The 12,191-nt window shown below is 53.3% G+C and overlaps 3 protein-coding genes across 3 annotated transcripts; all 3 read left to right on the forward strand.

Annotated features, from left to right (window-relative positions):
- Positions 1 to 1,067: 1,067 nt before the first annotated feature.
- Positions 1,068 to 3,061, forward strand: CCM_01917 (homeoprotein; the record flags this gene model as incomplete). Its single annotated transcript, XM_006667071.1, has 2 exons — positions 1,068 to 1,429; positions 1,543 to 3,061. The coding sequence occupies 2 exons, from the start codon at positions 1,068 to 1,070 to the stop codon at positions 3,059 to 3,061; spliced, it is 1,881 nt and encodes a 626-aa protein (XP_006667134.1).
- A 1,616-nt stretch (positions 3,062 to 4,677) lies between these two features.
- CCM_01918 (haloacid dehalogenase-like hydrolase, putative) lies at positions 4,678 to 9,306 on the forward strand (the record flags this gene model as incomplete). The annotated part of the gene is made up of 1 exon (XM_006667072.1): positions 4,678 to 9,306. One exon carries the CDS (start codon positions 4,678 to 4,680, stop codon positions 9,304 to 9,306), a length of 4,629 nt encoding a protein of 1,542 aa, XP_006667135.1.
- Positions 9,307 to 10,864: 1,558 nt separating this feature from the next.
- On the forward strand, positions 10,865 to 12,131 carry CCM_01919 (CFEM domain-containing protein; the record flags this gene model as incomplete). The annotated part of the gene is made up of 4 exons (XM_006667073.1): positions 10,865 to 11,048; positions 11,128 to 11,195; positions 11,270 to 11,696; positions 11,755 to 12,131. 4 exons carry the CDS (start codon positions 10,865 to 10,867, stop codon positions 12,129 to 12,131), a joined length of 1,056 nt encoding a protein of 351 aa, XP_006667136.1.
- Between the last annotated feature and the right edge of the window lie 60 nt (positions 12,132 to 12,191).

Here is a 12,191-nt window from a genome sequence, read left to right on the forward strand (position 1 = left end):
GGCTTGCCCCCGGTTCTTGCTCGCCGCCACACGCAGCTCTCGTCCAGGCACTTGTAACCGCCGCCAGCTCACAACTGCCCCCATTGCCCCAGGCCTCGAGCCAGTCAACTGCGGCGATGACACTGGTGAGGGGACAGCATCACCCACTTGTAGTGGTAAGCTTGCCTCACTGACTCCCTCGCCCACTCGCAGTCTCGCACAGCCAAGGCCGTCGTCGGCACTCCTTGTATGCGCCGACACACTTGACACTCGAGTTGGGCTAACTTGCCCCTCCCCCCTCACCATCAATGGCCCATCGCCAGGCACCAGGTACCGCCGCAGCATCCCGCCCGCTAGCTCCAGGCACACGCGCCAGTCATTGCAGTCCGCTGCTCGACCGAGAATACACTGCGCAGGAACCACCCGCCGCCGCCTGTGGTGCTGCAGCCTCGCTACAGGTACCGCGCACCTCGTACAGCAGCAGCAGGGCTCCCACCGCTCCCGCCGCACTGTACTCTGTACTGCCTCGACTTCTGCCGCACCGCTCGCTCACTCGCTCCCTTTTTCCCCCGGCTGCCCCCCATCCATCCCCGTTTTCTTCTTCTCGCCTCCCATCTTTCATCGCCAACTGGTTTTTTTTTGTTCTACACTCTTTCCCCCCGTCCTTTTCTATTTCTTTTATTCATTCCTTTGCTCCCAGTCGCTCTCTACATACTACTCTCTTTAAACATTCGCTAGTGATACCTCACTCCTTTCGGATTCACTATTACATTCTTTAGGCCTCGTCGTCGCCCATTTCCCTTCACACGACCCCCGACGCGCTCTACACATTCTCTACTACACCTGTTCGGTTTCGCTTACTATCCCCGATATCGACTCTCTTTCTTTTCACCGTTCGCATTACTCGCTATAATCAAGGTCCTCGTCTCCTGATTCGCCACACGCCTGTTGCCGCGACCCTCTCGACAATCTTCTAGATCGCGACGTCCCGGCACAGCCGTGTTTGTTATACACACTTGGTATCCCAGACACAATAAACCAGACTCGCAGTGCGCTCGTCTCTGACGAACGCCATAACATACTTAGCCATGGCCACGGAAGTCGAGATGCCCATGTCCATGTTGCCCATGCACCAGGCTCCCGAATCCTCAAGCCCCAACTCAACCACAGCTCCCGGTTCTGCCACCGCAACCTCGTCCAAGCGGACACCCTCCCCTACTGCTTCCACCACTGGTCATGCCTCAGGCGGCATTTCGAAGCGCCCGCCTCGCAAAAGCACCCTGACCCAGCAGCAAAAGAACCACAAGCGCCAGCGAGCCACCCAGGACCAGCTTTCCACACTCGAAGTCGAATTCAACAAGAACCCTACTCCTACTGCCAATGTCCGCGACCGTATTGCAGGGGAAATCAACATGACGGAGAGATCCGTCCAGATTTGGTTCCAAAACAGGTACGCTGCATCAATGCATTTTTTCTGTGTTTTATATCGTGGCCTTTGCCTCCCAAGCTTTCCTCTTCTCCGCTATCCATTCCAATGGTTGCACAATCGCTGATTTTTCACAGGCGCGCCAAGATTAAGCTGCTGGCTAAGAAGAGCCTCGAAACAGGCGAAGACATCGACTCCATTCCTGAATCTATGCGTAATTACCTCGCCATGCAGGCCATGGAGTCTGGCAAAAGCCTCGGCGGTAGCTACCTCGGCCGTACTGGTCTTATGCCCTTCGGCCACGGAAATATGATGCTCGGCGAACAGAGCGGCCCAGGCAAGGTTCTTATTCACCACCTTAGCTGTCGCTCTCTCAGCATCGGCAAGTGGACCAGAGTCGGCCAGAACACGATGGATCTCATCATTTTCTACTCCCCGGACAAGTGTACCATGACCTACTACATCAACAACGAACAAGCTGGCTACAAGATTGAGTACCCGTTTGCCTACATCAAGAGCATTTACTTGGAATATAGCGACGGTGACCCTTCCAAGCTCGGCGGTATTGTCATCGAGCTGAATCACATCCCCAACTTTTTCATGGACTCGCCCCCTTCCGCTGATATGGACTCGCCCCCTTCCGCTGTTGGCTTCAGGCAGGTTGGCGACTTCACAGAAGACTCTCAGGCCTCAAGCTGTATGGTTCATCATCTCGGCGGCAACCCGAAGATGCTCAGCACCCAGCTCGCCAAGCTCGTTTCTCTCGAGTCCTTCATGAACCGCCACAACGCAATGGCCTATGCCACTCCCAGCCCCAACGCCGCCATGGACGCTCACGCCATCGCTGTCTCCGCCCCCGTCTCGCCCATCCCTCGCCCCTCCTCGCAGCCAAATTTTGCTGCAAGCCATATCAACATGATGCCTGATCAGAACCAATGGGGCATCGGTCAGATGCACTCCGCCATGCGCCCGCCGCAGGGCCACAAGCGCCAGAGAAGTCGTTCGGTCCCCGGCCCCATTGACTTTGCCATGTTCCAGAGCCAGCCCATGCCCTCATTCTACATTTCGGCCCCTACCGACATGGGGCCGCCACACACGCCTGGCGTCTACGCCCCTATCCCCCAGCAACCGAACATGGTCAACAACCTGCGCATCGACACCCAGGCTGGTTTCGGACTCGATATGCGTCAGTATCCCATGTCGGCCACGACCGCCTCGCCGGCCGATTTCCCCCACAGCCCTAGTTTCTACTCGCAGGGTCACGATGGAACACCACTGGGCACGCCTGGCTACACGCCTGCCTACAGCAGCGCTTTCATGTCTCCCATGGTGGGCTCCGACGCCAATGGTCCACCCTCGGCTTCGTCTCTTGGCTTCGCTAGTAACGAGCCGGCCATTGTCGATCAATCACCACCCATGGGTATGATGGGCCGCCCTGGTTCCGCTGGCATGTACGGGGCGCATGACGGTTCCTGCGCTATTTCGGAGGATGGCACCACTCTCAACGACATGTATTCGAAGCACAACCTCAATCTCTCGCCAAACTTTGTGCATCAGCAACAATCAGAACTCGATATGGACCAGCTGGTTCATTTCGACACGGTGGATCCATCGAGCCTTTCGCCTCCCGAGGCCATGGTATCGGTACCGCAATAGGCTCTCGATGGCTTAACCTTTTCTTGTCGTCTCTGAGTTTGCATTGAGCGTTACTCTTCTGTGGCTGCTCTCGTTTGGCGTTGCTTGTTGGCTGTTTATCTAATACCATTTGTCCTTGTTGTTGTTGTTGTTTGTTCCTCGTCGCGCTATTTTCTATTTCGTTTCTTGCTTTTTTTTTGTTGGTTTTTGCGTTACACTCCTCCCTTCTGGCCGTGCCGGCCACTTGGCGGATTTTCTTTACCGGCGGTAATTTACACTACTTGTCCTCCGCTTGCTTCGCCGGGGCGGATCTATAACGAGTCTTGCATGAACGAAAATATTCTCTGCTTTCTTTGGAGGATTGGTCAACCAACCTGCAGCAAACGGTCGGAAAGGTCCGAAAGGACCCTTGGTTCATCTGTCGAGGTGTGCTTCACGGCGGTTTGGGCCCAGCTAGCCTTGATTGGGCGATGGCTGGGCGTTGCGGTTGTTGCTTATGGCGGTACGGGTCTCGCGACCTCTATTTGCTTGTATTTTGTCTGTACGCAGCTGCAGTTGGCCCGGGATGCATCTCGGGCTCGTTGAGGTGGCGGCCTGCACATAGGGCGGCTTTCTCTGTCCAATCTCTGCGCTTCTCTTTTTTTTTCGGCACGATTGTTGATATTGATTTTTATTTGGGATGCCCAGGAGGCTCTTGACTGCCAATAGTTCATTTCTGTATTCTTGTCTTGGCAGGCATGTATTGGAAGATAGATTCTGTATTTAGGGGTTTTGGGTAATGCAGGTAGCTGTGTTGGAACTATTCGGGGGTACGCGGAAAATTGAACTTCATCGCATGTACTCGTTTTGCATGGCCAGATACTCGCCAATTTAGTGACTGAGGACTTGACTTGTGAAGATGACAAGAGGCTTTTGAGGTGGCGTGGCGAGGCAGATTATACGTACGCTAATACCTAGGTACTAAGGTAATTAGTACCTTGGTAGTTACCTGGTACGTAGCGCCACTTGGTTGGTTACTGGCGGATGATTTTTCTCACCATCAATCAATCCCTGGGTCGACTCTGACTGAAGACACAGTCATCTCTAGTAAGCTTTGCTTAGTCCCCTGTTGCTTGGTAGTACGTTGTCCTACGTACAAACTAGTCGTCTCGTATTCCAAGTCAAAGTTTGGATGGTGAAGAGTTGATACTAACAAAGGGGCGGGTGGCACGGGGCCGCCGGCCGTAACTAGGCCTAAAAACTGGGCACTGAAGCGAGGCTGTGCTTGCCTGGAGTTTGCCGGTTTGCCTTGGGTGTGGTGTGCATGTGCTGCTGAAGGGCGCTATTATTGGAGACTTCCGCGCTGGTTGCCCGCCAAGCTTTCTCGAGTCCCGACGGACAAGGCCAAGCTTCAAGCCTCGCGTGCGACGCTAACTAAATGCTAAAACGGTACGGCGTTTTATTAAACCGTCAACCGTCAAACCCGTCAAACCACTCCCCTCCACCTTGAGTCTGGCGACAGTTCTTCTCGCCAGTCGCCCAATATCGAGGGTTGCGACACTCTCTTACCTCTAGGTACACAATACACACAAGCTCAACACACCCGCCACGACGCTTCCACTTGTCACAACTCCAAATGGTGAAACACAGCCTGTGGCATGGTTCCCAATCGCAATGACGCGGCGGTGCGCCCAGCCCACGATGTCCATACTAACGTCACGGCCAATACGCAGCGCAATCGCTCGCCTCCCGCGCCGCGCATGGCGGCTACTCCCCGCGCCAACACAGATCCGGCCATATCGTTCGGCTCAAACACCGCAACAGAACCTCCTGCGCCGATTATCGAGCGACACGAACTTGAAACGATACACTCCAAGTCGCCCCTCGCTGGCGTGAACAAGATCGATAGCGTTGACAATGTCGCCGCAAGCGCTGGTGCGTCGGCCGCTGCTAGCAACTCCAGCCGGGACGCCAAACCCTCGTTTCGCGACCGACTGGGCCATCTAAGACCCGACCGACTTGCGACGAACAAGCGGCGTCGCCAGATGCACGGTATGCTATGCAAGGAAAAGGCCAGAGACCGCGTCGCCGCTATATACCAGACCATTATCATCGAAGGCCTCCTGCGCCGGAAACCGCTGCCGCCATCCCGCGATGGTCGGCATATTCCTATGAATCACCCCAACGACCTAGTCGACGAGCGCAGTGGTGGGCACTACTGCAGCAACTTTATCCGCTCCTCGCGCTACACTGTCTACGACTTTGTTCCGAAGCAGCTGATATTTCAGTTTAGCAAGCTAGGCAACTTTTACTTTCTCGTCATGGGCATCTTGCAGACCATTCCAGGACTGAGCACTGTCGGACGGTGGACGACGATCGGACCGCTACTTGCTTTTGTAGCATTTAGCATGGCCAAAGAGGGACTCGATGACTACCGCAGATATGGACTTGATAAGTCGGAGAATCGAAGCAGTGCGCTGGTGCTGTCGCGCAAGGACGGCCGAAAACGAAACCTGGCACATATGCAGCGGATCAAGCTGCGCAACGATAAAGACAATGTGACCGTCGAAGAGATAGCGCTAGGCGGCCTTGAACAGACTCGCTTCAGCTCCGACTGGGTTGAGCTTGACTGGCAGCAAGTCCGCGTCGGTGACGTCGTCCGCCTGCACCGTGACCAAAACGTGCCTGCGGACATGGTGCTGCTGCACGCCACAGGCCCCAACAACGTTGCCTACATTGAGACCATGGCGTTGGATGGCGAGACCAATCTCAAAGCGAAACAGGCATCCCCACCACTTGCCACTCGTTGCGAAACAATGGACGGCCTGCGCAAGACCCAGGCAGTCGTTGTGTCGGAGGATCCCAACATTGATCTCTACAGCTACGACGGCAGAGTCATGGTTGATGGGGAGGCGTTGCCTTTGACTCTCAACAATGTCGTCTACCGTGGGTCGACTCTACGCAACACGACTGCGGCTATTGGTCTCGTTGTCAACTCGGGCGAAGAATGCAAGATCCGCATGAACGCCCACAAAAACGTGCGCACAAAGAAGCCGGCCATGCAGTCCGCCATCAACATGATGATTCTCTTTCAAATTTTCATCGTCGTCATGCTTGCCATTGGCTTCACCATCGGCTATTACCTCTGGGAAGGAGATGTCGAGGACAAGTCTTTTTACCTCTACCAAAACGGCAGTTATGATGCCTCTGTACCCTTTCGAGAGATTTTCTTTGGTTTCCTCATCATGTTCAACACTCTCATCCCGCTCTCGCTATACATCAGTCTGGAAATTGTGAAGCTGGGCCAGCTGCTGCTGTTGCATGACGCTGACATGTACGACCCTGTCTCGGATACTCCCATGGTGGCTAATACCACGACGATTCTGGAAAACTTGGGCCAAATCAGCTACGTTTTCTCCGACAAGACAGGCACGTTGACGGAAAATTTAATGCGATTTCGCAAACTTTCTGTCGCTGGGGTTTCTGTCTTGCACGACATGGATGTCTTACGGGATGAGAAACTCAAGAAGGGCAAGCTGGCCTCATACAAGGACTCAAATAAGCGTGGGAATCACCACACAAATACCACAGCGTCAGCAGAGCCAGTTGGGCGCACATCCATGGGGTCTTACACCCACTGGAAGTCATCCGTCCGACCCAACGACGAGCCAGACATGAAAACAGAAGAGTTGCTCGAGTATATCCGCTCCAAACCAAACACCACCTTTTCTCGCAAGGCCAAGCTCTTTCTTCTGTGTATTGCCCTTTGCCACACTTGCTTACCCGAACACAAAGAAGACGGTTCCATTGAATTCCAGGCCGCATCTCCCGACGAGCTTGCGCTTGTCGAAGCTGCACAGGATCTGGGCTATATGCTTGTTGATCGCCCCGCTCAGAGCATCAAGCTGCAGACGATTGACGCAGAAGGACACCAGGTGGTTGAATCTTACCAGATATTGGACGTGATTGAATTCACCAGCCAGCGAAAACGCATGTCTATTATCCTTCGCATGCCCGATAATACCATTTGCGTGATTTGCAAAGGTGCCGACAATATCATTACTTCGCGGCTAAAGCTTAGCCACCTCGCCGAGGAGAAGGCCCGTCACATCGGTCACAGAGCCAGCATGCGAAAGACGTTTGAGAAGAACAAGGCGTTGCAAAGAATGAGCATGCAGATGAGTGCTCGCTCCACGCCCAGAAATAGTCTCACCATGAAGAATCGCGACTCGACAGATATTCGCGACGGTGTGCGGCGAAGCATTGGTCGCTACTCTGTGGATGGTACTCGGCTGGGAGAAGGCCCTCCCTCATGGCTGCAAAGACGTCGTACCGAGGACTATGGAACTCCCCGCCACTCGGCTGACTTGCTCAATACTAACCGCCTCAGCCTCAACCGTGTCGTCTCGTTTGATGCCATTGACCGCCGTGTTGACGAGAGCGTAGCTGCGAGCGATGCTGCAATCTTTGAAAGATGCTTCCAGCATATCGATGATTTTGCCACCGAGGGCCTGCGTACGCTGCTTTACGGCTACCGCTACATTGACGAAGATACCTACACAAAATGGAAGGCAATGTATCGCGAAGCGGAGACCAGCCTCGTCGACCGTCAACAGCGTGTTGAAGCGGCCGGTGACGTGATTGAGCACAAGTTTGATTTGGCTGGTGCGACAGCTATCGAAGACAAATTGCAGGATGGCGTGCCGGAAACCATCGATAAGCTGAGCCGCGCCAACATCAAAGTCTGGATGCTCACCGGTGACAAGCGTGAGACGGCAATTAATATTGCGCATTCTGCGCATGTCTGCAAGCCTTACTCTGAACTGTATATATTAGACGCAAACGCGGCTGGAACGTTGACGGATCAACTGACCATGACACTTACCGACGTCAGTCGCGGCATGGCGCCCCATACTGTCTTGGTTGTGGATGGCCAGACCCTCACCAAAATTGACACTGACAGCGATCTCTCCATTCTCTTCTACGACCTGGTTATTCGCGTCGACTCTACCATCTGCTGCCGCGCGTCTCCCTCGCAGAAGGCCGAACTGGTCAAGGCCATCCGACGCTATGTCCCCAGCAGTATGACCCTCGCCATCGGTGACGGCGCCAACGACATTGGCATGATCCAAGCTTCGCATGTCGGTATTGGCATTTCCGGTCGCGAGGGCCTGCAAGCGGCTCGAATTGCCGACTATTCCATTGCGCAGTTTCGCTTCCTAGAGAAGCTCCTATTTGTCCACGGTCGCTGGAACTATCTACGCACTGGAAAGTATGTGCTGGCCACCTTTTGGAAAGAAATCTTCTTCTACCTCCTCCAGGCGCACTTTCAGCGCTTTACAGGCTATACAGGCACTTCACTGTTCCAGTCGACTAGTCTCACGCTGTTCAACACGCTGTTCTCGTCGCTCGCTGTCATCCTACCCGGTATTTTTGAGAGGGACCTGCGCGCCGAGACACTCTTGGCTGTGCCGGAGTTGTATACTTTTGGCCAGCGGAACAAGGCGTTCAACTACCGGCTGTACATTGGATGGATGCTGATGGGAATTGCCAGCAGCTTCATCGTCTATTACATTACCTGGGCCGTGTACAATTCATCCCTCTTCACGGAAGACACTTCCCTATATGCCATGGGCACCATTTGCTTCACCGTCGGCGTCGTCTTCATCAACACCAAGCTTTTCATCATAGAACTGCATAGCAAAACTGTCATTACGTTTACCGGCTATGTTATTACGACTGGCGGCTGGTTCGTCTGGCTGTTGATTCTCAACAAGCTCATTTCCCCGGCGATGAATGTCTACCTCGTTCATAATACATTCACCCGCAACTTTGGCGCGCATCTTCAGTGGTGGACAGCCCTGCTCCTCGCTCTGACGGGGCCCATCATGCTGGAGCTCGTCGCTCAGAGCGTCCGCAGGGTATATTGGCCGACAGATACAGATCTTATGCAGCGCCTGGAAAAGGAAATCGATGTACAGAAGATGAGGGCCCTCTTTGACCCAGAACCGGAGACCTATTATCCCCACGACGACGACGAACAAGCTACTGCTAGTAACTTGCGCGACCGTAGGGCCGACGTTGCTTCGACAGGAATCAGCCATACTCTCGACAATAGCCCTACCACCGCCAGTCGATTCTCACAGTCGGATACGCCGCGAAGGGCGCCGGCTACCAGGGCCAGTCTTGATGAGTACAGACCAGCGCAGTCTACGCAGCTGGCGGAGGAACTGGACAATCCGCCTATCAGACCCCGTGCCAAACTGGAGCAAATACAAGGCGACTAGGAGAAGAAGAGGCCGTGGACATTGTTAAATATTGTTGTTAAATGTTTTATATGCTGGATGCTTGGTGCGCTGCACTTCGTTCTGTCTTTTTGTTGTGAGCAACGTCAAAGCGTTATATTTTTACTTATAGAGAAGGGGGGAAGAGTTGGATATACCATGGTTGCTTTTCTACGATAGACAAACGCGAAATGAACTTTATTTTAGTACCTGGCACACGGCAGCTTTTGCCAAATAACCGCCACCAGCCACGCGTGCCAAGGAGTTGTCGTGGTTGGCTTGTTAAATCGCGGGCGCTGAGTGAACGCCCGCTACAAGAAGTGACAGCTAAAACACTGACCATTAACCGAGACAAGAAACAAATGACACTACGACCAATATACCTACTAATAAACTAGTTATGTAACTCCTCAATCAAGGGACCAGTAGTTATCAGCTCCCGTTCTCTTGTTGCTATGCTTATGATGCGATTCTCCTATACTATTCTTCTGCGGTCTTCTACGTTCTCTGCCCTCGTCCCTCCCTTAATAAACTCACTCATCTTGCCTATAGTATTTTTAGTAATTCTCAGAGTTTTGCATTGTCTCTATCCGGCACCCTGTTAGTATAAAGGGATGAAGTCTGTCCCTAGCACATGATGTGCCCCGGACGTGACAAAGACTCCTCTGCCTTTAATAGGCAAACAGCCACAGAAGCTTATCAGCCCTTTTTTTAGTTGGGTGATCTCAGCGGTTTACTCTTCGATCCGATAGAAATGGAATTTCGTGTCTAGATCAGCCACAACTGCTGGTCAGCGCAAACCGGCGCCAACAGTAGGATTCGTTTCCGGGCCGCTGCTATGAGCAGGTATTTATAGCGGAAAGACTAGGGATACTAATATAATGAGCATGGATATAGAGACGGATAACCTTGCAATGTAATTCTGCTCTCTCTTGGCACGGTGGCGGACGTCTCGTATTTTTGTTGAGGGAGATCGAATGGCGCAACTTGCTAGCCGGACCGAGTACCGAGTGCCGAGACTGCAAACAAAACCCACCAAGTAAGTGAAAAAGAAACTCGCAGGGGATGCGGCAATCAGTGGATGGGATCTCCGTTCAAGGCGGGCGCTGTTGGTGGCGCCGGGTCAGGCCCAGAACACAATGGTGTTGGCTGGTCAAAGCATCACCCCATTGGCACACGGTTCTGTCAGTCTTCTTGGATGTCTTATTGGCGTATGGCATTACAGAGTAGAAGTTACTGCTATGCCGTGTTATTCAGGTGCCTAGCTCACAAGGCCAGAGGTCGGTTGTGAACCGACCGGATGAAGTTACGAGAGTCGCCGATGGCTGATCTAGGTGGCGCAAATTAGGCAGGGATACTACTCCTTTGTTACAATCAGGTGCGTCTGTCTCTAAAAGCCCCTTATAGAATGAGTTTCCTTCAGGCGCGCCGTGGCGTATGAGTACAAAAAAGGGCAACGTCCCAGTCATGCAACCTCATTGACCCTCGAGACTCAAAGAATAACGGATTACGGATTATTAAAAGAGACTTCCCATCGTCCGGGAGGGAATCGACCGCAACCATGACTGTCATGCTGAAACACTTCACCGTTGAGCAGAAGCAGGCCTACGTCTTGGTCGCCACCACGACTGGCCTCGTGCTCGCCTACACGACCTACCTCGCCCGCCTCTACGCTCGCTTCACCTTCAACAAGAAATTATACCGCGAGGACTGGTGGATGGGTGCTGGGATTTGCGTGACATCGGGCTTGGCGTCTTGCCTTTTCTATCGCATGTTGATTCGCGACACAAGCCAACAACAGGCCCCTAGCTAACCCGTCTCTAGAACTCTCCGTCGGGTTGGGGCATAATATCAAGGATGTCTCAAAACCAGACTTGGAGCAATTTATGCTTGTGAGTTTTTATCCAAATGTCATCAAGATGTTTGCACAAGGGCTGATGCAGCGCAGGCGCTCTGGTGTATGCAGAGGATGCAGCAGCCGACTCTGTTCTGCATCAAGACTTCCATCATCCTATTCTACATTCGCATATTCGACACGCCACGATTCAAACTTGCCGCATTGATCTTATGGATCTACACGCTTCTATGGGCCATCGGAGTTTGGTTCGCCACGCTTTTCGAGTGCCGTCCCATTTCCTTCTTCTGGAACAAGAACCAGGCCGGGGGGTCGTGCATCAAGGATCCCCTCATCACGATTGGCCTCCCCAGCGGCGTCAGCTCTTGCATCGGCGACCTCGTCATACTTGCCCTGCCCATTCCCATGTTGCGAAAGCTGCAACTGAACCCCAAGAAAAAGGCCGGTTTGATGGGCATTTTCCTCGTCGGGCTAGTTGTCGTCTGCATCAGCTTCATCCGATGGGTCGCCCTTTTGGGAACTCATGAGAACATAACCTGTAAGTCATCGTGGCCACGCACATAATTTGTTCAAGATTCCTCTCTGATAACCAGCAGCGAGCCAAGTCGAGGCTGGTGTCTGGACATCCTTGGAGGGGTCCATTGGCATTATGTGCGCCAACCTTCCTGCCCTAGCACAGCTATGCAGACGGTGGCTGAGCGCGAGCCGCAGCGTGCAAGGCAACGAGGCCCAGGGATGGAGCGAGACATTGACGATAGGAAGCGCGCAAAAGCGACGGAAACCTGGCCAGAGCCGTAGATTTTCTATGATCGATAGCCAGGATGGAAGTCAAATAGAGCTGGCCAATCGAGTGCAGATAGCGCACGGCGCGGCAGAAGCACGAGCTCAGTCGGGATCGAGTGATAGGATACATGTCCAGACGGATTTGGCTGTCGAATATTGCCAAGTGCCAAGGCAACGGGCTTTATCTTAAATGACAAGCAGCGAGGTATGAGAAATGACCATTACACATGCGTTCTCGGCTGCCGTTCAA

This window comes from Cordyceps militaris (assembly GCF_000225605.1).
Source record: "Cordyceps militaris CM01 unplaced genomic scaffold CCM_S00001, whole genome shotgun sequence".
NCBI classification, from domain to species: Eukaryota; Fungi; Ascomycota; class Sordariomycetes; order Hypocreales; family Cordycipitaceae; genus Cordyceps; species Cordyceps militaris.